The 26,215-nt window shown below is 39.0% G+C and overlaps 2 protein-coding genes and 1 pseudogene across 2 annotated transcripts in view; all 3 read right to left on the bottom strand.

The window, feature by feature from the left end:
• FBN2 (fibrillin 2) overlaps nt 1-26,215 on the bottom strand; it is a 352,899-nt gene that overhangs the window by 36,221 nt on the left and 290,463 nt on the right. The window contains exons 42-50 of the mRNA XM_006886013.1: nt 15,372-15,440; nt 14,368-14,493; nt 14,072-14,197; nt 13,450-13,575; nt 5,893-6,009; nt 4,220-4,348; nt 3,484-3,603; nt 2,273-2,398; nt 1,160-1,312 (exon numbers count right to left, since the gene is read on the bottom strand). Of these exons, the coding sequence (XP_006886075.1) occupies nt 1,160-1,312; nt 2,273-2,398; nt 3,484-3,603; nt 4,220-4,348; nt 5,893-6,009; nt 13,450-13,575; nt 14,072-14,197; nt 14,368-14,493; nt 15,372-15,440 (1,092 nt within the window). The remainder of the gene's footprint in view (nt 1-1,159; nt 1,313-2,272; nt 2,399-3,483; nt 3,604-4,219; nt 4,349-5,892; nt 6,010-13,449; nt 13,576-14,071; nt 14,198-14,367; nt 14,494-15,371; nt 15,441-26,215) is intronic.
• LOC102860351 (ribose-phosphate pyrophosphokinase 1-like) lies at nt 2-734 on the bottom strand (the record flags this gene model as incomplete). Its single annotated transcript, XM_006886017.1, has 2 exons — nt 694-734; nt 2-605 (listed from the first exon to the last, which is right to left on the bottom strand). A coding segment is annotated over exon 2 (603 nt), but the record flags the coding sequence as incomplete, so codon positions are not given.
• LOC102856710 lies at nt 7,490-8,404 on the bottom strand (annotated as a pseudogene).

Consider the following 26,215-nt stretch of genomic DNA (forward strand, 5'->3'; position numbering starts at 1 on the left):
CTTCATTGGCTTTCTTCCGTTCTTTGTGAATCAAGGCAAAGTCCACGTTCAACCGGTCTGCGATGGAGGTCACTCTCTTGGCTCCACCAGCATCGGGTGAGACAATAGTGCAGTTCTTCCACTCAGAGATCTTCTCTTTTATCCACTTTAGGACAGCTGGCTCAGTATATAAATTATCAACTGGAATATCAAAAAAGCCCTGAATCTGAGAAGCATGTAGATCCATGGTGATGATGTGATCTGCACCTGCTACAGACAGCATATTTGCTACAAGTTTGGCTGAGATTGGGGCCCGGCTTTTATCTTTCTTATCTTGCCGGGCATAAGGGAAACATGGGATAACTGCAGTGACCCGGCTGGCTGAAGCAATCTTGCAGGCATTGATCATGATCAAAAGCTCCATTAGATTGTCGTTAATTTCTCCACAGCCACTCTGAACAATGTAGACATCTTCTCCACGCACACTCTCGCCAATTTCCACGCAGGTCTCCTTATTGCTGAATTTCTTAGTCACCACCTTGCCAAGCTCCAAGCCCAGGCGGTCCGCGATTTTCTGGGTTAAGTCCTGGTGGGAGCTGCCACTGAAGATTTTGATATTCGGCATCCTGGCCAATGCCCTTGGCACTGTGTCAACAGTGATCACTGCTGCTACTGAGGCTGAAATCCAAGCCTGACCAGAGAGAGACTCGGAACTAACTCGAACTAACTGGTTTGCGTTGCTACTCCGCCTTCTTATAGTCTATTTATGCTGAAACAGATGCCATTGTAAAACTGAGCAGAAGATGCAAATTTCTCTCTTTTCAGCCGATGTCCCACCACTGCTTCCCGCCACCGAGAGTTTCCTTTTTCCCCAGTTCCAGGAACCCCTCCTCACATCTCTTGACCTGCTCCTTTCAAATTCATTCTTTTGAAATCAAGTAATATCAACCTTGGAAAAAAAGAAACCTTGAAATTACAGGGTAACTCTACCTACACTTACACATGTTGTACATAAAAGTAGGAAAAAGTTCCTCAAAGCAGGCTGCTTACCGAACCATCAAAACTTGTACCTGAGGGGATTAATTCGCCCTCAAAATATTTATAAATTACATGGTCAAACTGACCTTGGGTAAACATTCAAAAACTCAGGCAAAGGGGTGCTTCCTGTCACTGATCTTACCTTCGTCGTCTTTGGGACACAGCTCACAGGGGTCCCCCCAGCCCTCGCCTGGCATCTTACTGCAGCAGCATTTTGCTTTTGTGGTGTTAAAGGCTTTGGGCACCGAACACTTTCCGTTTTCAAAATTTGTAAAGCAGAAGCTCTGGCGAGTATCTGATTAAGAAAGCAAACAATGCAGAGTAGAATAACTAGTATATAACTCCATGCTCCCAAGAGGAATGCCCTCATGGCCAGAACCCAGCATTGAGCTTCAACTGGCAGTGAAAAGATAGTTCTGGAAATCCTCCACTGCTGATCTCATTTCCAGTTTCAATCAACTTGCTTATAAAACTTTGCCTATTTAAAGATTTAAAAAAATAATTTTTAAAATGCACTTGGAAGTGAGGCTTGAAATAAAAATGATTTCCAGATATAATGTTCTCTCCATTGCTATGTTACAGCTTAAAACACAACTCTCAGTGATTTCCAAAAGCAGCTCATATACCAAGGTATGAAATAAAGGTAATAACAACAAAAAAATAAAAATTAAAACAGTGAGTCAGGGTAACATTTTTCTCTCAATATAAATGAAAAAAAAAAAAAAAAAAGATAAAAACCAGAGCTTAAAAATGTTAGAAGCAGAGGGATAAGGATGTGCAGGAGGAGGAAAGGGGGGTTTGTTAATCATGGGGTTGTACAATTTGATGGATGGGGTGGTGAAGGAAATTGAATCCGTTTTGGAAAACAGTGTATTCGAATTTTGTAAATAAACTAGTATAATAAAAATAAAAAAAATTTAAAAAATGTTAGACGCATATATATTTGAGACTTGAATTTTAAATTTACAGATGATTTATTTACCACACACTTGTACTTAGCTAGTGGGTAGGGAAAATCCAATCCAAAGGTACCAGTTCAAATCCACCAGAGGCTCCAAAGGAGAAAAAAGGGCAATTTCTTCCCCGTGCTTTACAGCCTTTGAAAGCCCACAGAAGGTTCAGCTGTGTGCTGGCTCCAACTTGACAGAAATGAGTTTTGAGTCTGTACTTAGCAACAACCACTAACATGACGATTTACTGTCAAGCTCTAAGTTTAAAGGGTCAACTGTGATGGGACTGGCAACGTAAAGCTTACCAAAACATCTTCTTCCATTATCAGACAGCACAAAGCCAGGGGGGCAGATGCACTGGAAGCCGCCAGGAGTATTGGTGCAGGAACCAAAGAGACAGATGTTGGGATCTTCATCACATTCATTTATATCTGCAGAATGGCAGGACCATTTAATTTAATTGCACAGACCAATAACTCAATATATGAAAAAAAAATCAGTGATTAACTGCTTGGATGCCAACTAAAAGGTCGGTGGTTTAAATCCATCAGCCACTACTTGAGAGAAAGACGGTAATCTGTTTCGATAAATATTTACAGCCTTGGGAAACCTATGGGATAGTCCTATCTAGTCTACAAGGCTGCGATGATTTATACCATCTAAAAAAGAACAATATTTTAAAACATCAACCATTTTCCTCAGCCCTATGTAACTCCAGCTCCCCTGAAGATGAACAGTAGAACTATATATGTAGGGGGAATCTAGCCAAGGGGGATAGCATTATTAAAAGGAAAACACTATAGAACTCAAAGGCAAAATCCTCAGCCATCCGTTCACATGAGAAATCCACACTAAGATGGTGGTGTACTTCTGAATTTCAACAAGGCTGTGAAAAGGAATATGTAGAGAGCTGAAATAATGTTAACTATAAGAAGGAGTGTCTTCATCATGTCTACCAGGCAATTCTGGGACCCACTTTTGATGTGGTTTCAATGTTCTTGTGGGCTGGAAGCATTTCAACAGCAAAAGATCTATTATGACAAATGGATTAATATTTTTTTTTTTGTTTTGACAGGAGATCTTCATAAAGAGGAAAAGAGAAATCTCCATAGCGCTGTCAAGACTCTCAGCTTCACATTTCTGGGACTCTAGACCCCTTTAATGGCTGTTTTAAAAGGAGTTGCCAAAGATTACAATTTCTGTAGACACTCTTTAAATTCAGTAGAAAGTCTCTGTTGACATTTGGAAAAAAGATTAGAGCACCCTTAAAATTCTTTGAGTAGCATATGGGTTTTTGTTAATGAAAAAAAATCCCACATCTTTAAGTTTTTTATTCCCAACACCCCACCTTCAAATTATTACTGATGACTCAATAAAACTGACTTAGGCTGTTGTCGGCAAAATTCCTTAGGTTAGCGTGCTTACAGGATTTGGGATTTAGCTGATTTCCATGGAGTCTGGACCAAGTCTTATTATCCAGAACAGCTCATGGATCTAATAATAAATGTTAGCTTACCAATGCAGTTCTCGCTTTTGACTTCATACCCTGGCGGACAGATGCATCTGAAGGATCCTTCCAAATTTTGACAGGTACCAGGAGAACAAGAGCCAGGAAGGGCAATACATTCATTAGTATCTGTAAAGAGAAAAGAGAAGGAAAGAAATGATTCAGATTTGAGAAAACTTGCATAGCTTTATATTTCTGCCAAATGTTAGGAAAATAAATTCAACTCAAGTCTGTGGAATGCTGCAAGATTATAGACAAATATTCACCGATATGCTCTGATGTCTTAGATATTTTTCACTTGGCAAGATCTTGATCTGTGTCTTTTGCCTAGTTTTGTTTAAGATCTGAATAGATTCAAGCTCTGTCCTCAGCAGACATAACTTGGAATCCTTCTAAGGGTTGGCTTAAAAATTTACCCTCAGATCTTATCTTTGGCCATGTGGCCTGATGACCAAACAAAATGAGTCCCTAATGGGAAGAGTCACATTGTTATTTTACAAAACCAAACTAAACACTAAAAACCTCCCCATGCCAAACGTCATGCTTGGAAAAGTAGAAGGTCAGAGAAAGATAGGAAGACCCTTAATGTCAAGGACTGAAAAAGTGACCGCAACAGTGGGCTTGGGTATAGCACAGGGTAGAGCTGTTCTGAGTCAGCTGGACAGCACCTAACAACAACAACAGTGCCAAACATTCACATATATAGATCCCACCAGTCACTACTGTTTCTTATTTAGGTCCTTACCTATACAGTTTTTGCCATCCGGAGTAAGTTCATAACCTTCATTACATAAGCACTTGAAAGATCCAATTTCATTGAAGCACCTTCCATTTCTGCATACCTGACCAAAAAAGGAACTGCACTCATCTATATCTGTAAGAGAATAAGAGTCAGCTTCTCAGAAAGACTTCCTTCATGCATGTTGCTTCAAAGGTGCAGCATAAAAATTGCCAATTCCTCATCAAAACAGAGGAAGAATTGCCTACAGCCTAATTAAACATCATGTGACTAATAAAAACCCTACTGGTTTTGCAAAGCTGCAGGTTTAAGGTGATGTTTTCCTTTCCTTCCAAAAGTATCTTTCCCCAGCGGCAAAGGGATATATGGGAATTAACATGAGTGCTTCGTTTGCAGATTTCCTGGAGGTAAACAGAATAATATTCAAAGAATAACTGAGAATATTAAAATAAGGAAAATAAATTCCATTAAAAACAGTCTATCTTTTGCTGACAGACATAGAACTGGGAAAAAAAAAAGGAAATACATAGTTGGTGTTCAGTAGGTGCTCAAGGTAGGTTATATTTGAGAAATTTTCTGGGTTGTGTAAAGACTGTACTTGGATCAGAGGTGTACTTGTATCTGGCTTGACAAAGCATCTGAGAGGCTTCAGTCAACAAGGCTGATAGCTTAATAAAATGTCCAGTTAGCTCTGAACATCTGCACACCTGCAGACTCCCGAAGCACTAAGAAATACGGAGACGAACACCAGTTGGGCTAACTTACAAGGGAGGGTGGCAGTGAAGGTCCCATCATGGTAGAAAAGCCAAGTTACTTTCATCTATGTACTGGATAATGTGGATTAAAATGAGTCAAAGCTGTAAAGCATCTTGCATAATGCCCAGCACATTGGAAATGAGAAAGAAATTATTCTGTATTTCTTTTACCAACTTTGGGAACCTCTTGGTAACTATCAGTTTTCATTTAAATCATCTGTATATTAATGCAGGGTAGTTTAACTTTCTATTGCACATTTATAGTGATTTTCTGAGGATTGACTGGGAAATCTAATTACCATGCACTGCTTCTGTGGGAAAGACATCTCTGACTTTAAATGAACTTAAAATGAATTTTTATTTTGCCTGACTTAAAATGAATTTCAAGACAACACTTTTATAAATTGCAGACTTCCAGTACATGAATATATAACAAGAATGAATGTATGTGAAATATTCATGACATCATTGAAACAATGGGAGATCAAAAAGCCATTGAAGTGTTAAAAATACTCGAAATCATAAAGAAGCTCCAATACATTTACTTTTAACTGACTGATCTTTCCCCTTTAGTTAATAAACAAATGGTGAACATAACATACTGGTGGGGTTTTTTTTTTTCGTATTTAGTATTATTTAGTATTTAGTGCTCTATTATGTCTTTAATGAAATATGTACTGGGGTTGGCCTCAGAATTCCTTACCACGAGGCCACCAGTTCTCCCAGGTAAATGCTATGGTATCCTTTATATCATATATTTCTAATTTTGTATTTATAATAAAAATTTTAAAAATTTGGTACAATTTTTAAGAATAGTTTTTTCATTTACTCTGAAATGTTCTATTCTCTTTGGGACACTTTCTTCTTTCAGTATGTAATGTGGAGATGAAATAGGAGCAACAAGCAGCTGCCAGAAGAACTTACCCAGACAATCGTTATTATGAGTGAGTTCAAAGCCGGGGTAGCAGAGACAATTGTAGGATCCAACGGTGTTTTTACAAGTTCCGTTTCCACAGGGATGCCGCTCACACTCATCAACATCTATAAACAAAAGGGTTACATTTTACAAGTAAATAAAATAGCCTATTACCTTTTTTTGCATTTCTGGTTTGTTTTCTGCTACTAGTTTACATGGATTTTTCTTGTGGAGTTATAAAAACTCACTTTATTATTTTTTTTTGAGGAAAATAATTATAAGCAAGTAAAAAAAACCCCACCCTATACAATTAAAAGGGGGGGAGAAAGTTCATATTAAACCCCAAAGCCTACAATTATGAAGTAAATTCTGATTCATTGTGGTCCTCCATTGGATTTTTGAGATGAAAATCTTTACAGGAAGAAATTGTCATTTTCTGAGTTCCTAATGAACTAGAACTACCAAACTTTTGGTCAGCAGCCCAACATGAAGTGCCCTAAACTCCCTAGTCAGAACTAGGTAATGCATGTTGCTAGGGGAGTCCAGTTCTTGGAGTAGGACATCGTGCTTGAAAAGGTCAGTGAAAGAAAAGAAGACCCTCAACAATATGGACTGACACAGTGACTGCAGCAATGGGCTCAAGTTTGTCAGAGATAAGAAGGATTCTTATGAGTCATACTCAACATCTTGGCACCTAACAATAACAACTGCACACCTCTAATAAGAGAAAAGAGTATAAGCAACCTTTCTCAGAGGCCACCTTCCTGTCATCATGGCAGAAGTCAGTGGGGATGCAGTGGGTGAACTGAGCGCCTCAGGTATTGCCTGCTGTGTGGACATACCAACAAGGAAACGAACTCTGTGGTACTGACATGTGACTTTAATAGTCATGTTAAACTCTGTGGTGCAGTTTATTTAGAGTTGCATTGTTAACTCAAAGGCTGAGGGTCCTAAGCAGCTCCTGGGGAGAAAAATAGGGAAAAACATGGAGTCTCTGCTCATTGTCAAGGCTTACAGTCTCAGAAACCACCGGAGGGTCTCTGGGGAACCAACCTGTTGGCAGTGCATTTAAGAGTCTTGAATGCCATCTGAATCTCCCACCCACAGGAATTATTTAAGGAATGAGCAACTAATAACAGTAAAAATAGAAGCATTTAAGCCTTAATATTTACTATCCACTGAGTTTAGACTTGGATTTTTTTTTATTTTATTATTTAAGACCTTTATTAACAGGTGCTTGCTTTTTTTGAAAAAATCAAGTTGTAAACTTTTATTACAAATTAAAAATGAGGTTCTTAAAAATCTCAACTTGACCAGATATGAAACAATTTAAAAACCTTTAAAGGTGTGTTGAGAAAAACCAGGCTTTTTTTAAAAAACATGTTTGTCATTACCAAAAAAGAGACATCTTTAGGTAAAAATAATAAAAACCCCATGCTGCATAGATAATGCAGATAGTTCTAGTTATCTGGTCAACGGGCAAAAAGCAAGCACTTAAGGTCTTCAGCTCCAATCTTTTGTTCATTTCTTTTTGCTGGAATTTCATATTCATTTCTTCTTGTTGGATGACTAAACCGGATGATGGTAGAGATGGTAAGCCGGCATTTACTCAGCCCCACCCTGCTCAGCCTCGGGAGCGGACGAATTCTCAGCTGGTGGATCAGCTGCTTTTGTCTCTTTGCCATCTTGTGGTTTAGGATTTTCTGGGCGTCTGCGTCGGTAATTGAAGTTGCGACGGTACCGACGTTGAGGTGGCTGCGGACCTTGGGTCTCATCTTGATTTTCCTTATCTTCTTCATTGCCGTCCTCTCTAGGCTGTCTTTGGCGAGGAGGGCCCCTGCGAAATCGTGGTCTAAAACCCCGATACATATTCTGCCTCACTGGTCTACCTTGTTCTCCTGCACCCTGGTAGTCAGCACCCTGCATCACTTCTCCCTGCACAGGAGGGTTGGAATACTGTGGTCGATGCCCATAGGGTCTTCGTATGTAGTAAGGTGGGAACGGTCGCCTGCGGTAGGGCCTGGCCTTCGGGAGCACTCTCCGATCCCTCGTTCTTCTCCCCACTCTCACTATTCTGGTAATTCTGCTTGTAATTATGTGGAGGACTCCTACGACGTGGATAATGTCTATAATGGTTACGGTCTGCTGCATATTTACTGCCTTGCACTGGAACGCCACCGGGACCGGTAACATTTGCTGCCTCCGCACCCTTTTCTCCTTCAACAACATCAAACTCCACAGTCTGTCCATCTCCTACACTGCGAAGGTACTTCCTGGGGTTATTCTTCTTTAATGGCAGTCTGGTGTACAAATATATCTTCCTTAGTGTCATTCCTGTTGATGAAACCATATCCGTTCCTTACATTGAACAATTTTACTGTTCGTTGCGATGACCTTCTTGTCCCCGCCGGCAGGCGCCGCCGCTCCCTGCGCCGCTGCCCGTGGTGCCAGGCTTGGTGTCGGCAGCGCTGAGGGTGGGGGCGGCGGGGGCGGCTGCTGGGTCTCGGCCTCGCTGCTCATGGTTGCGGTGATGGTGACTGGGGCCGGCTGTGGCAGCTGCGGCTCCTCCCGGGGTGTGATGGTAACTAGGCCAGCGGTGGGGCTACTCAGGGCTCTCAGAGGTCCGCTCTCCGCTCCCGCTACCGATCGAACTCTAGACTTGGATTTCAATATAAGTTTGGAGATCAATGAAAACAGTTTTTGCTATTTTGTTCAATGCACCACACCCACTTTAAATATATACCATATTAACATGTATACCGTACTGACTGTTCACTGAGCTACAAGAACCTCCAACTTCAAGCCACTATGTCTTCATATTTTTATTATTATTTGTTCTAGTTTCTAAGGAGGAAATAAGAGTTGGGGTGAGTAGAATGAATAAAAAGAAAAAGAAGTGTTTTGAGAAGATTTAAAAAGAATTGCTTAAGATTTACATCATAAATGGATTAATCAAAACTAACGAATACCATCACTTAGAAAACCTTACACTGAAGTTACTTAATTTAAATGTAGTCAGATCCCAATGGGTGGTCACACATTTTTAGAATTTATTTCTGCATAACTGAAGAAATGTTATTAATATACACAACTTGGGGGATTTTAGCCAAAGACTCAATCATATGCTTACTTTTTTAATACTAATTTCTTTATAAAATTTGAATACATTGATTTTGATATGCTTATTTTTGAGTAAGTTTTGGTAGTTTAAAAAGTTTCCACTGCCTTATCTACCTATTCTGGTTTTCATATTAAACATGTCAACATGTTATCTAAAATGTCTGACGTAGTTTACTCCATAAAAAAATGTTTTTTGGTTAACTGAAGTGTGCAACAAAAAAAGGCAGATGGGCAACCTAACATATTTTACACTTAACAGCAGGTGTTGTTATGTGCAATTAAGTCAGAAAACTGGGCAATCTCCTCCTGTGCAATTTTGTTGTGGTTGTTAGGTGCCACTGAGTTGAGTATGACTCAAAGTGATCCTATGAACGAAAGATCTGAACCCTGTTCTATCCTGCACCATCCTCACACGTTCTGACACACAAGAGCCCATTGCAGCAGTCACTGTGTCAATCTACCCGGTTGAGGGTCTTCTTCTCCTTCTCCGACTCTCTACCCTTCCCAACATCATGTCTCTCTCTAAGGAACAGCACCTCCTAGAAATATGTCCAAACCATGTGAGGCGACGCCTATCATTCCTGCCTCCAAAGAACACTCCAGCTGCATCCTCTCCAAGACATAACTGTTTACTCTCTTGACCGTTCATCAGATGTTCAGTGCTCTTCTCCAACACCACAGTGTAAAAGTGTCAATTCTTTTTTCTGTCATCCTTATTTATTGTCCAGGTCTTAGATGCACAGCTAATAACTGGAAAGACCATGGCCTAATCAGATGCATCTTAGTTCTCAAACTGGTAACAGAACTCCTCAATAATTTGGAAAGGTCCCTAACTACAGATTTTCCCAGTGCGGTGCATCTCCTTATTTCCTGACTGCTCGTACCAAGGGTGTTAATTGTGAATTTAAACAAGATGAAGCTGTTGACAGTTTCAATCTCCTTTCCATCCATTATGATGCTGCCTATGGTCCATCCAGTGGTAAAAATCTTTGTTTTCCTGATATTGAGACACAATCTATACTGAAGTATTCATCTTTCTCCTGCAGAGTAAATGGTGGATTTGAACAGTGTGCCTTTGGGTTAGCAGTGCAATTCCTTATCCACTAGGCCACTGAGGTCCCTCACTGATAGCATGGTGTCATTATGTGCTGTCAACTCAGAACCTACTCATGCTGACCCTCCAGTGGGTTTTTAGAGGCTGCAGATCACACAGGAGGAGACTGCCCATGTTTTCTTCCACAGAGTACCTGATGGATCATAACTGCATGACTTTGATTGGCAGGGCAACTCCTTTCCTGCTAGGACATGTTGTTGCTGTTAGATGCCACTGAGTCAAGTATGACCTATAGGGAAACTATCAACAGCCAAACTGAAACCTGCCCTATCCTGTGCTATCTTTCCTGCCTGTGAGACACTGGAGTCCATTGCTGATAGCCTAGTGGCAAGAAGCTGTGCTGTAATCCTTTACGCACTTGGTTCAAATCCACTAGCTGCTCCTCAGGACCAGCATGTCTGTAATTTACTGCCTCTGAAACTCTCCAAAGGGTCAGCTATGGGTCGGTTCTGACTTGATGTCATGCAGCAATTACAACAATAGTGATTATAAGTTCTCACTGCTGTTAAGCTGGTTCCCACTCATTGTCAGCACTATCAAGTCAAGTATGACTCATAGCATTCCTATGAACAACAGAGCTGAATCTTCTCCTATCCTGCGCCATCCTCATCATCTTTGACACACTTAAGCTCACTGCTGCAGTGTCTATCCATCTTGTTGAGTTTTCCTTTCTTTCACTGACCCTCCTCCTTTCCAGGCATTATGTTTCTCTCTAAGGAAGAGACTTTCCTAGCAACATGCCCAAAGTATGTGAGATGAAGTTTCACCATCTTTGCCTCTAAGGTACACTCTGGCTGTACTTTCCCTAAGACATATCAGTCTGTTCTTTTGGTAGTTCATGGGATATTCAATACTCTTCTCCAACACCACAGCTCAAAGTACCAACTCTTCTGTCACCCTTCTTCACTGTCACTGTTCAGGTGCATAGCAAGTGATTGAAAAAAACCATGGCCCGAATCAGACACACCTTAGCCTTCAAACTGATGACATTTCTCCTCAGTGACTTGGAGAGGGCCCTAACAGGGGACTTGCCTAATATAATACATCTCCTAATCTCCTGACTGCTGATACCATGGGTGCTGACTGTGTATTCAAGATGAAACCACTCACACCTTCAAGTTTTTCTTCATCTATCATGATGTTGCTTAGTAGCACAGTGGTGAGGATTTTTGTCTTCTTAATGATGTGATACAATCCACATTGAAGACTGTAGGCTTTGATCTTCTGCAGCAAATGTTTCAAGTCCTCCTTACTTTCAGCAAGCAAGCTTGTATCACCTGCATAACTCACGTTGTTGTGTATCGCAGAGTCAGACAACCTATAGCTGAGTCTCTGGCGGGTTTTCAGAGGTAGTTAATTGCATGGGAGGAGATTGCTCCTCCTTCTCCCATGGAGCCACTGGTGGATTCAAACTGCCTTCATCATTGCAGCGCAGCTTCTTGCCACTAGGCCAGCAGAGCTCCCACTATACGTAACTCATGTTTATTGCTGTCAAGACGAGCGTGACTCATAGCAACCCTATGAACAAAAGGCCTGATGCTTTACTATAACCATTGTCATTTCTCCAGGTTAGTAGAGTTTCCAGAGGCATGTGGTTGAGGAAGTGGATGCCACTCCTGCTTCCAAACCTGTATTAAACTGGGAGCTCCACCAAACACTGTCCACTTTGGGCAGCGGTTATGGCATTTGACCCTCAATGTTACAAAGTTCAGCTTCACAGCAAACTCAGATTACCTCAGTACAGCAAATTGACTCCATATTGCAGAGTTGAACTGCTTCCCAGCTTTTCCAAGGCAGTAATCTTTACCGAACTCGATGGTACTTAACAACAACAACAACAACCTTTATATAGGAGAAGACTGTCATGCCTGTCTTTCATGTGATTTCCAGTGGTTTTAACCACCAACCATCAGTTAACAAGCAGCCTAGTACTTAACCAGTGTGCCACCAAGGTCTTTTAGCTAATTTCCCTCCTTCAGGTATAAAACATGAAGACTTGATCTGCAGAAGCAGAGCCAATTGTTGGCTGCAGGTATAAGGAGTTATGCTGAATCCTAGCCGAAGCCCCTCTACATTTACAACTGTGTTAATCAAAGGTTCAGGGAGCTCTGGTGATGTAGTCCATAGATGCTTCTTACTCAAAGGCAGTGCCTCTTTGGAAGTTTGAATCCACCAGCTGTTCCTGAAAAGTTCTCTCTCCAAAAGATGGGTAACCTTCGCCCAGGTGATTGATCTCTTGGAAAACCCAACACAGGGTCAGATTTATGAGTTAGTTCTGACTCAAATAAAAGTCAGTACGTGATTAACTTGTGAAAGGGAGCTCTGACTGCCTTTGGAAGAATCTGTTCTGGAAAACAATGTATTCAAATTCAAATTTTATAAATAAACTACTGTAATTAAAAAAAAAAAAGCAAAAAAGCAAATGCCCTGAGAGTCAGCTATGAATGAATAGGCAACAGAGGTTTTTGTTGTTGTTGTTTAAAAAAAGGTCAAGACTGACAAGAACAGTTTGATGTCTAATCCTAGAGATGGCTGCTTGAAATGACCCAGTGGTTACCCTGGAAGATTATGGCCAAGAAAACAGTATAGAGCAGTTATCTGTGAATGAGTTAGAATTCACTTGATGGCAATGAGTTTGGTATTACTGTAGTGTAGACAACACTTGGCTGCTAATGGAAAGGCTCGAAGTCTGCACCCATGTACTGATAGCTCAGAAGAAAGGTCTGATGATTTACTACCAAAATAAAAGTCCCTGTAGAGTGCATCTCCCTTCTGACACCCGTAGGTGTCACCATGAGCCAGAATCAACTTACAGCAGCAGTGTACTTAAAAAAAAATTAAAAAATACTGTCATTATTTGCTTATAATTAGTTCTAAGAGCTAAACCTTAAAGACATAGATAAATCCCAAGTACCCAATGATATGTATGAAAAGATGTGTGTTCATGTGTGTATTTCTTTCAGTATTTTCCTTCTTACTACTATTTTGCACTCCAAAATTCTGTCATAAAGTGGAACAATACAAGGGCTCAGGGAAGTTGGTACTGCAGCAAGTTCCATATAATCCTGAGTGCCCCAGAGTGTACATATGTAACATGTTAAAGTCACATGGGGCAAAAAAAAAATCTGGAAATCCTTGAGCTGAAGACCACAATGTTCTATCTTCTTATTTGCAAATTTTACTCTGAATACACCTCACCCATTTTAACAGGACTAGTTTTTTGCAATATTGCCTCTTACAGAGACATGGTAGTTACTTGTGACATGTGACTGAACTAATCCATTCTGGAGACTCGCTCCATTCCAGTCCCCGCCATTGCATGTCCTCTTACCCATACACATGGTCTGGTCCTGGGAAGCCTTAAACCCATTGTGGCAGATGCACTGGTAACTTCCTTGCAAATCAACACACAGGCCGTGACTGCACACATTAGGAATTTCTAAACACTCATTGCGATCTAAACCAAAAAATGAAACACATGTTACACATAGCTGATTTTTATTAAGATTCCTTCATTTTTCACAGACATGTTTCTATAATCTGCTATTAATTATTGCAGACAGGCTGAAAATCAACCATAACAACAGCTGAATCAAAATAAGCAAGGTTTTAAATTATCTAAGCCTCTTTTTATTTTGTTACTCATGCAGTATATTTTTGTGTGTGTCTGTGTGTGTGTGCATTGTTATCTCCAAAAGAACATTTTATCTTGGGCCCCATTTGAAGAAAATTCTGAAAGATGTGTGGCAATAGAAAAAAAAAATCAAAGTCAATCCATTTTAGTTAGGAAAATCTTCCAAATGGCACCTTTGAAGACCATTGTCTTACATAAAACATATGCATGTCTTTAAGAGATGCAATCAAAACCATAGAGGACAACATCTGCATAAGGATCCAGAGACTCTAACAAAGCTTTTGCTCAATGCCAAAGAATGAACCAGGTGATTTCTTACCCACGCAGGCTCCATTGGGTGAGAGCTTGAAGCCCGCAGCACATTCACAGCGGTAACTCCCGGGACTATTGATGCAGTCTGCGTTTCTCTGGCAGAGATTGTCGCCATTGCTGCACTCATCAATGTCTGCAAAAGCAGAAGTTGTGTTCGTGAGAGTCTTTCCTGATTGCATTAGCGTTACATTCACTTACCCACTTTGATGACCAACTCCTTTAAAATAAATGTCAAAACCAGTCCTGAATTGGTTTACATATGCTTTTTTTTTTTAAAGAAGGAACATGCATCATCCAGCTTACCTTCACAGACTAAGAGCAAGTCGTTGTAGCTGAATCCCGTAGGGCATTCACAGCGGAAACTGCCAATCTGGTTAATGCACACACCATTGGCACAGATGCCTGGAATCTCTTTACATTCATCAATGTCTGAAAGGAACACATTCGGTCAGATCTATGGGGTTCTGCTTAATGGACTTACCATCGAAGCTTAAGTACTAATTCTGTGTGGAAGCTGGAATCAGAACACACATTCAGTGCCACAAAAAGTCAATTATAAACTGGTATAAATGATTTTGTTGTTTATGGAACCATACAGGCCATAGAGTCTTTTCTCCCTATGTTGATGGAAAAATCCAAGTGGCCAATAAATGCTTTCAAGCGAGTTAAGTATCAATGTAGCAAATTAACTTTTTAGGGAAGCAAGGCTCCTGTTCAAGTTACCTGCCAAGGTCACCATACTGCTGCTATTCACTTACAATGAAAGCTATGATTTTTCCTGCATTCTATGTATTTTATCATTTATCTATTGATAGCGGAGACTGAAAAGGATATTGTGTATTGACTGAGGAAGGAGTAAAGCAGAGTGAACAATAAAAAAAGTGCTTTCAGAAGAAAGTCATATAATTCTGAAAATTCATAATTAGGTCAGTAAAAAGGAAAATTAAAAAAATATAAAAACCCTTAAAAATATACCTATGGAAATAGCAACAAAAGGATAAGCTAAAGTGGGTTTTCAGCCATGTAATACAATGTGTCTAAAAAAGAAAACTAGTATTTCAGCTTGGAAGATGGACAAAATCTTAACATTGTCACATAACTAGCATAACTCAATCACCAAAATAAGCTAATGTAATAATACTGTTATTAACACTTGGTCAGAATATCAAGTGTCATATTTCCCTCTGGCTAGCTAGCTATGTTAGACTGGAATAGAAAGTAGTATTTTTGTCAGTAATCTTGCACATTAAAAGCAGTGAGTTCACAAAGTACCACATACATGAATTAAACTAATCTGCAAAACTTACCAACAGCCTTTCCAGTGTGAATGTCAAAGGTGAATCCAGGAATATTTCCACATATGGTTTTAAAGTCAGCTTTAAAGAATAAAAAGAAAATATAATTAAAAAACCCAAACTCTTAGAAAAGGCATTTTACAGGGGGTATTTAAGCTGATAGAGATAATGTTTTCAAACAGATATTTAAATTTTTATTCTATTTTTTATTCTCATAATGGCATTTTCTGCAAAAAGGGGTCTAGTAGTTGTCTATTATTAATTTTTTTAAAGTTCTGATATTAGAAAACCAGAATATCATTATGTAGGTCCAAATATTTACCTTCTGCATGTTTTTTTAATATGTAAAACACTGATCTAACTTAAGTAGATCAAAGAAAGAGTCAACTAGAGCACACATTTAAAAATGGATATAAACTGCAGAAAGAAGGATGCAAAAGAATTTTAAAGTGTGAAGCAGGTTAACAAGAAGTAATGAATAAGAGGTACATTTTGTCTTTATTACAAATCTAAATGTTCAGAGAATGTGAAATTTGAGGTACTCAAAAATTAGTGCTCAATGGAATAAAAGAGAAACTGTAGGAACAACTACTAATAATTATAGCTTAAATTCAATGGAAATATGAAAGAACTATAATATTTAAGAAACAAAGCAGTAACTTCTGAAGTCAATAGGTACACATAAGAATAAAATCCTACAAAAAAACCTGGCTAGAAAGAACATTCCATATTATACTCAAAGTCCTTATGAGGGCAGGGACTTCATGTATTTCATTCATTATTATTCACTGAACATCCAGGAAAGGGAAGACACACAGTAGAGACTCAATAAGTATTTGTAGCTCAGTTTAATGGTTTCTAATTGTCTAGATTGACACAGTGCCTGCAAAAGTGGGCCGAAACCATAACATGGACCCTAAGAAGGGTGGAAGCCTCGGCAAGTGTTTCATTCTATTGTATGTAAGGCTGGTAAGAGCTGGAATTGGCTGAACAGTACCTAAGAGTTGCCTGGTATAAACTGAAAGTGACAAGGTAATTGTAACTGGCAAGATATATTTGTAACTGACACACATCACCTCATTTAATTATCAGTACAGTAATATGAACTATTTATTATTACAGTTATTTTTTAAACCATTTTTTCAGAAAGCATAAAGAAATTACCAATAGTAATATCATAAGTGGTTGCTGTTTACTGTCAAGTCAGAACCAACTCATAGCTAGTTTTCAGAGGCAGTTTAATTGTCTGCGAAGAGAGTGCCCATCTTTCGACCAGGAGCAGCTGATGGATTTGAACTACATGCCTTAGGGATTTCTCCTTATCACTAGGCCTCCAAGTTTGTTCCAATTCATAGAGACCCAAATACAAAGAAAAGCACTACTTGGTCCCAAGTTACCCTCACAATTGTTACTATTTTAGCCTACTGTTGCACCTACTGTATCAATCCATCTTGTCAGGGGTCATCCGTTTTGTTGTCCCTCTACCAAGGACATTCCAGGCCTTGAGACGCCCTTCTCAGGGATGGACCATCTTGATAACAAGTCTAAATTATTTATGATGAAGTAAGTCTTGGCATCCTTGCTTCTAAGGAGCATTTACCTGTACTTCTAAGATGGATTTGTTATTTTCTGGTAGTCCCTGTTCATTATTCTTTACCAACACTGTTCTTCAAAGACATCCATTCTTTACGTGTACTTATACATTACTCAGCTTTTGATGCATTTGAGGTTATTGAAGATATTATGGCTTAGGACAGTTGTACCTTAGTCCTCAAAGTGGCATCTTTTCTCTGCCTTAAAAATTTTTTTAAAGAGGCTCTTGGCAGCACGTTTGCTTAATGCAATATGTTTTTTGACTACTTCTGCTTCTACTGAAATGTGAAATGAAATCCCTGACAACGTCAACCTTTTATCTGTTATCATGGTGATACTAATTGGTTCAATTATGAGGCTTTTTGTTTTCTTGATATTGAGCATAATCCATACTGAAGGCTGTCTGTCCTCTTCAATCTTCACTAGTAGGTTCTTCAAGATATCTTTGCCTTCAGCAACACAGTTGTGTCATCTGCGTATCACAAATAGTTCATGAGTCTTCCTCTAATCTTGATGCCATATTCTTCAAACAGTGCAATTTCTCAGATCATTTGCTCAGGTTGCATAACTATGTTGAAAGAACACCTACCTTTCCTAATTTCTTGGCCTATATTCAGTCTCAGCATATGCAAAATTAATTGTTCTAGAATTCCCTTTGTTGCAATATTACCCATAATTTCTCATAAGTCACATTGATAAACACCTTTGCAATAAAGCACAGAAAATTACATTACTTCTATTCACTGCTTTCAGGACAGATTAATCTGATATCAGCAAGGACATGCTCACCAGATTGTGCCAAGAAATCTAAAGGACAACTACTTGTCCAAATGACTGGAAGAGGTCCACATTTATTCCCATTTCAAAAAAAAGGTGACCCAACAGTGTGGAAATTATTGTACAATATTCACTCATATAACACACAAACAAAATTTTTCCAAAGATTATCTAGAAATGACTGGGAACAGTACATTGACAGAGAAGTACCAGACATACAAGCTGGGTTTAGAAGAGGTCATGGCACTAGAGACATTACTAACAATGTCAGGTGGATCTTGGCTGAAAGCAAAGAGTATCAGAGGGATATCTATCTGTGTTTCATTGATTATGCAAAGACATTTGGCTGTGTGTATCACAACAAATTGTGGCTAACCTTTAGAATAGGAATCCCAGAATTTTTGATTGTGTTTATGCAAAACCTATACTTGGACCAGAAGGCAGTTTGCAGAACAGAGCACAGAAACACAGCATGGTTCAAAATCAGGAAAGGAGTGCATCAAAGACATATCTTGTCTCCGTACTTTTCAATCTACATGCAGAACAGATTATTTGGGAAGCTGTACTTTATGAGGAGGAATGTATCATCAGGACTGGAAGAAGACTCATAAGCCTACATTATGCAGATGACACCACCTTGCTTGCTGATACTAAGGTGGACCTGAAGTGCTTGCTGCAGAAGGTCAAGCCTACAATATGGATTGAAGCTCAACATCAAGAAGACAAAGATTCTAACCACTGAGCCAACTGGCAGCACCCTGATACATGGAGAAGAGTTAGAGGTTGTTAATAGTTATAGCTTGCTTGGCTCCACAATCAACATTCTTAGCACCAGCAGTCAGGAAATCAAAAGATGAATTGCATTAGTATTATGCAAATCTGCTGTCAGGGACCTTTCCAGAGTACTGAGAAGCAGCAATATCAATCTGGAGACTAACGTGCCCCTGATCCAGTCCACTGTCTTTGCAATTACTTGCTATGCATCAAAGATCTGGACAATGGGATGACAGAAGCAGCATTGATGCCTTTGAGTTGTGGTGCTGGAGAAGAGTCTTGAACATACCATGGATTACCAAAAAAAAAAACCAAATAGGTCTGTCTTGGAGAGGGTGAAACCAAGTTTCTCTTTGGAAGCTAGGATTTTGATGTTCCGTCTTACATACTTTTGACATGTGTTCAGGAGGGGCTTATCCTTGGGGAAGGTTATTATGCTCAGAAAGGTGGAGAGACTGCTCAGGTGAGGAAGACCCCAGGTTATATGGATTGGAACAGTAATTAGGGCAATGGGGTAGGTTTGTCAGAGTCAGTGAGACTAGATTCAGAGCTTCAGAGCTGTTGTACGTAGGGTTGTTAGGAGTCGCAGGTGACTCATAGCAATAACAGCAACATCTGTTGTTCTGTGTGTGCTAAATCTAACTGGGCAGTTCTCTGTCCATATACAACCATTTTTGAGTTGCAATATTTTACTTGCATGTGATATTAATGATACAGTTTGATGATTTCCATATTCTCTTCAATCACCTTTCTTTGGCAAAGACACATGTATGTATTCCTTCAACTCATTTTCCAAATTTCTTGCCGTATTATGAGTGAGCAGCTTCAGCACTGTATCTATTGGCTGAAACATCTCAACTGCTATTCTGTCAATTCCTTGAGTCTTGATTTTTCCTCAATGCCTTCAGTGCAGCTTGGATTACTTCTTTAATATTGGTTCTTGATTACATGATATCTTTTGAAATGACTGAACACCGAAAAATTCTTTTTAGTATAGTATCTGTGTGCATATCTTCTAGTTCTTTTTTTAAAAAGGAATTTTTGTTTTTAAATTTGAAAGGAAATGTTTATTGTGTATAAGCCTTTCCTTCCACCAATATGTATATTTATTTTTATTCTTATTTTCTACGCTATTCAGTATTTTTTCCCCTTCAGTTCTTTCAGTTTGAGAAATGCTGTGTTTTTTTCCTTTTGGATTTCTAATCTCAAAATGTTCTTAAAACATTTCATTGTAATGCTCATTTTGCCTTCTCAAATCTCTTTGAGATCTTCTGTTCCTCTTTCTTTTTTCCTTTAGTGTTAACCTCTCTGATTTAGAGCAAATTTCAGTTTATTCCAACACTTCATTTGGGGTATTCTTTATTTCCTGCTTTTTTCAGTGACCTGCTTTCATCATGTGTGATGTGTTCCCACGATTAATTTGGTTTTGAATTCAGTGTTCCAAATCTACTCTTTTAAAAAAAAATTTTAAACAAAATTATTATGATTTATTTACAAAGTTTGAACACATTGTTTTTCATAAAAGATCCTTCCCATTAAGACCCTAACCCACCCACCCATCCTCATCCCTCTATTTCCACCCCTCCACCCCCTACTCTTTCTACAGTAATGGTTTTATACTTGTCCTTATGGATCTGAGTTCCTTCACTCAGCATAATGCTCTCCAGTCCCTCCCAAGTTAGGTAGTAATTCACAAACTGATTGCTTCTGAGCGCTGCTTAATATGAATGGTATGAATGTACTACAACTTCCCAATCCATTCGTGTTGGATATCTGGGCTGTTTTCATGTTCTTGTAATGGTGAATTGTGCTGCTATGAACACTGGTGTATGAGTTTCTGTTTGAGCCTCAGTATTCCTTTCTTGGGCTATATTCCAAGCAATGGAAGCTGGACCATATGGCATTTCTATGTTCAGCTTTTTGAGGAAGTGCTAAACTGTCTCCCACAGTGGTGGTTCTACTAAGTCTACTCTTGAGAAGATATCTAAAGCTCAAATGGCGGATACTCAGTGTTATTATTTTTACTCTTGTAAACTTGTTTTAATCTTCTTCAGCGCCAATTTGATCTAGCCTATGAACAACTGAAGTGAGCTCTTGGTTTTGCTTTCATCACATAGATCTTCTCCATCATTTCTTTCCACAGAAAGAGTAAATTTTATTTCTGTGTATTCCATAAAGCTGACTTCATGTGTACAGTTTTTGTTTATGTTGTTGAAAACTATTTGTAATACAAAGAGCACTGGTTTTACAAAATTCTATCATGATCTAGCATAATTTTATTTTTCAACTACTGATCCCTGTATTTTGTTTCCAACTTTTTCATTCCTATGATCATCAATTATAAATGAATTTCAGACTGCACAAGTTAGTAGAAATTGTTAATTTCTCCATATTTGTTTTAAAGGTTGGAGCATACATTTGAATAACAATTTCATTAAAAGATCTTCCTTGCATCATATGGATATTTTTCCTGACAACACTGTACTACAGTATAGATCTTGCAATAGTCTTTGAAAAAATAATAGGGTACTATTACTATTCATTTCCTTGAGCTTAAGATATGCTGAGCGAGTTCGGCCCTTTTGATTTTCTGACTCCAACTTCTTGCACATTTCATTGTAATATTTTGTTTTGTCATCCCGTGCTGCCTTTTGAAATCTTCTATTCAACTCTTTAGTATCTTGAATTCTTCCCTGTGCTTTGGCTTCTCTGCGCTCCAGTGCAATTTTCAGAGTATCTTCTGACATCCATTTTGGTCTTTTCTTCCTCTTCTGTCTTTGCAATGACCGTTTGCCCTCTTCCTGGATGATACCCTTGATATCCTCCCACAACTCATCTGGCCTTCGCTCATTAGTGTTCAAAGCCTCAAACCTGTTCCTGAGATGGTTCTGAAATTCAGGTGGGATAGACTCAAAGTCATATTTTGGTTGCCTTGGATTTGGTTTAATTTTCCTCAGCTTCAGCTTGAATTTGCATATGAGTAGTTGGTGGTCTGTTCCACAGTCAGCTCCTGGCCTAGTTTTCACAGCTGATATTGAGCTTCTCCAGCGGTTCTTTCCACAGATGTAATCGATCTGATTCCTATGCATACCATCAGGTGAAATCCAGGTATATAGCCTTCGTTTATGTCTCTTAAAAAATGTATTTGCTAAGAATAAGTCATTGATTGTGCAAAATTCGATCATTCTCTCTCCAGCTCCATTTCTGTCACCGAGTCCATGTTTTCCAACTACTGAATCTTCTTTTTTGTTCCCGACTTTTGCATTCCAGTCACCCATTATTATCAATGCATCTTGATTGCATGTTCGATCAATCTCCATTGTAAAAGTTGGTAAAAATCTTCTATCTCCTCTTCCTTGGCTCTGGTTGTTGGTGCATATATTTGAATGATAGTGGTATTCACTGGACTTCCTTGTATGCGTATATGAGGTGGATTGATTCAGTGACTGGGATAATTGGAATGGGAGTGTCAGAGACGGTGCGATTGGCACAGGACAGAGCGGAGTTTAGGGCTGTTGTACATAGGGTCGCTGTGAGTCGCAACGACTCGACGGCACATAACAACAACAACATTGCTATTCAATTTTTCATTCCTTGAATAGTTGACCATGAGATTGTATGATTGAAAATCACTAGTGTCAGTGTCAATTCCTTCAAAGAAGCTTGAGCATCTTCCTTTACTATCACTGGTTCTTTCTGAAATGATTCTGTGTCAGCAAATTCTTTTTGGTATAATGACTACATGTATGTCTTCCATCTTCTTTTGATGCTTTCTGAATCACTCAATATTTCACCCATAGCATCTTTTAGTATTGCAACTCAAGGCCTAAATTTGTTCTTCAGGTCCTTCAGCTTGAGAAATGCATAGTGAGTTCTTCCCTTTTGATTTTCTGGCTCCAGATTTGTGCATATTTTATTACAATACTTTGTTTTGTCTTTATGAGCTGCCCTTTGAAATCTTCTTTTTAACTCTTTAACTTCCTCATTTCTTCTTTTTGTTTTAGCTTCTCAGTATTCTAGTGCAATATTCAGAGTCTTGGCTGACACACACTTAGCTCATCTGGTCTTCATTTATTAGTATTCCAGGCCTCAAACCTGTTCTTGAAATAGTTTTTAAATTCTTGTGTATTTATTTTGATTTTCTTCAGCTTCAATTTGAACTTGCACACGAGTAATTGATGATTACTTCTGCCGTCAGCACCTGGCCTGGTTTTTTCATGGTTGATATCTTCCACAGATGTAATCAATCTGTGTACATTCACTATTTGTGTTTTATATGCAAAATATTGGGAATACCTTTTGATGTATTTCAATAAAAGATGCAGTACCGGAAGTACTCACCAGGTTATGTCACCAGAAATATGACAGGCAGTTACCTGGTCAACTGACTGGAAGAGATCCATATTTATTTCCATTCCCCCAAAAAAGTGATCCAACAGAGTATGAAAATTATCAAACAACAGCACTAAGATCACATGCAAGCAAAATCATCAAAAAAAAGACTAGAGCAGCATATCAATAGGGAATTAGCAAAAAAAACCCCTGGTTTTAGAAGAAGCTATAACACTAGGGTTATCATTGCTGATTCAAGATGGATCTTGACTGAAAGCAGAGAATACCAGAAGACTGTTTATTTGTGTTTTATCAACTATGCAAAGACTTTTGACTGTGTGAATTACAATAAATTGTGGCTGACATTGAGAAGAATGGGAATCCTAGAATTCTTGATTATGCTCATGCAAATTCTATACCTAAGATCAGGAAGCTCTAGTCCTAACAAAGCAAGGAAATACTGCATGGTTCAAAATCAAGAAAGGAGTACATCAGGGTGGTGTCCTTTCTCTTCAGTCTATATGTGAAACACATAATTTAGGTGGCTGGGCTTTTTATGAAGAAGAATATGGCAACAGGATTGGAGGAAGACTTATCAACAACTTGTATTATGCACATGATACAACCTTGCTTGCTGAAACTGAGAGAACATGAAGTGTTTGCCACAGAAGATCAAGGACTACAGCCTTCAAAATGGATAGCATCTAATCATCAAGAAAACAAAGATCCTTATTACTGGGCCAATAGGCAACATCATGATAGGTGGAGAAAAGATTGAGATTATTACCAATTTCATCTTGTTCAGATATACAAGCATCCCTGTTAACAGTAGTAAGGAAACAAAAACATTAGTTATACTGGGAAAATCTAATATCAAGGACCTTGTCAGAGTGCTAAAGGGCAACTATGTCAATTTAGAGACTACGGTGTGCCCAATCCAGGCCATTGTCTTCTCAATTGCTTGCTTTGCATATAAGATCTGGACCCTGACTAAGGATTACAGAAGAACTGATGCCACTGGGTTGTGGTACTGGAGGAGAGTATGGAATACCATGGGCTGCCAAGACAACAAACAGATCTGTCCAAGAGATTGTTTCTCAATGGAGGGAAGGACTCTGAAATTCTATTTCACATACTTTGGGCATGGTTTCAGGAGGTGCCAGTTCTCAGAGAAGGACCTCATGCTTGAAAAGGTAAAGAGTCTGTGTAAAAGAGGAAGACCTTGGATGAGCTGGACTGACAAACTGACTTTAGAAATGGTGTCACATGTGCCAGAATTGATGAAGTTGGCTCAGGATAGCACAAGGTTCAGAGCTGTTTTTCATAGAGTCACTATGAGTTGTAGCTGACTCAATGACACACACTAACGCATTTTACAGTGATCTTTATGTATGCAATAAGTAAAGATACAAAATGGTTTTTCTCTCCAAGCATGATGTCCTTCTCCCAGGACTAGTCCTTCCTGAAAATATACCCAATGTATGTGTGAGAGAGTTTCTAAATCATTGCCTTTAAGGAACAACCTAGTTTTCACCCTCTCCAGGACAGACTTCTTTGGCAGTCCATGGTATGTTTAATACATTTCTCCAGCACCACAATTCAAAGGCTTTGTTCCTTCTTCTGTCATTGTTGATCACTGTCCAGTTCTCATATTCAAAACAAGCAATTGAGAAGACCATGGCCTGGATCAGGCACACCTTAGTCTGTAGACTGACATCATTGATCTTTAGTATTCTGATGAAGTCCCTGACAGCAAACTTTACTAAATCAACTCATCTTTTGATTTTATGACAGCTGGTGCCAAGAGTGTTGATTGTCTAGCCAAGTAAAATGAAATTGTTAACAATATCAATCTTTTTTCCACTTGTGATGATGATGCTAATTGGCCTGGTGGTGAGAATCTTTGTTTTCTTATCTTGAGATGCAGTCCATATAGACGGTTGCAATCCTTGATCTTCTGCAGCTAACACTTCATATCCTCCTTAATTTCTGTGAGGAAGTTTGTTTCGTCTCCATAATGCAAGTTGTTGGTGAGTCTGCCTCCAATCCTGATGCCAAATTCCTCCTCATAAAGCTCAGCCTCCCAAATCGTATGATCTTCATAAAAATGGAAAAAGTATGGAAACAGGATTCATCCATGATGCAATCCTTTCTTGGTTTTGAACTATGCAGTGTTTATTAAGATAGACTCTCTGTGTTTTATTGTGATATTAATGAAAGTTTACAGAAAAGTTAGATTTTCTTTCATTATGACATGTTGCAAGGCAGGATCAGTCCTTGGAGAGGGATGTAATGCTTGGGAGGGTGGAGGGACAGCGCAGGAGGGGAAGACCCTCTATGAGATGGATTGATTCAGTGACTGGGGTAATCGGGATGGGTGTGTCGGAGGCAATAAGGTTGGCACAGGATAGAGCAGGGTTTATGGCTATTGTACACAGGGTCACTATGAGATGCAGGCGACTCAACAACATATAATAACAACAACAATTGCATTTTCCTTCCTACCCCCCAGTTCAATTTTTTAAAAAATATTCATTCACGGTTGTATAAATTCCTCCCTCAGTTGTGTCTTTTGAGAAAGCAGCGCCCCAGCTGTATTCTGAGTGCCTTCCAACAAGAATGACTTATCTTTTGACATTTATCAAGATGAGATTCCATTACCGCTCATAAAGCTTTTACTAGCTTATTTTTTTCAGTAGATATCCAACTCCTTTTCTCACCCTGTTATAGTTTCACAGTTTAGCTAAAACATGTCTAACACATACAATTGCTGATATTTAATGTGGCATATTTTCCAGCATTTCAGCAATACAAAGTCACCACAGAACAATAAAATGACAGACAAGTGGTGAAGTTGAGCATTGTTGTTGTTGTTATGTGCCGTCAAGTTGCCTGCGACCCATAGTGACCTTCTGTACAGCAGTTCTAAACCCTGTCCTGTCCTGAGCCAGTCTCACTAATTTCGACACAATAACCCCCATTGCTTATCAATTCATCTCATCAGTGGACTAGTAATAAGAAGCTGAGCTGCAATATTGAAGGCACACTGTCCTAAATTACCAGTTATTCCACATAACTAAGATGGGCAATCTCCTCCCATCTGATTAACTACCTCTGAAAACCGAAGCATCAGCTATGGGTCAGTTTTGACTCAATGATACACAACAACATTATACATACTTTGCCAACACTTCAAGTCAAGAGCATCAATTCTTCTTTGCTTTTCCATAGTTAGTGTCTTTCACATCTTGCATATGAAGCAAGAGAAAGTTCCATGGCTTGGGTCAGGCACAACTTAGTCTAAGCTAACATCTTTGGCAAAATTGCCAATGCAAAGTTCATAGGGTTTCAGAGGCATGTTTTATATTTATATTTCATAT

This window comes from Elephantulus edwardii, unplaced genomic scaffold (genome assembly GCF_000299155.1).
Source record: "Elephantulus edwardii isolate Elephantulus edwardi_28Jun2011 unplaced genomic scaffold, EleEdw1.0 scaffold00046, whole genome shotgun sequence".
Taxonomy (NCBI): Eukaryota; Metazoa; Chordata; class Mammalia; order Macroscelidea; family Macroscelididae; genus Elephantulus; species Elephantulus edwardii.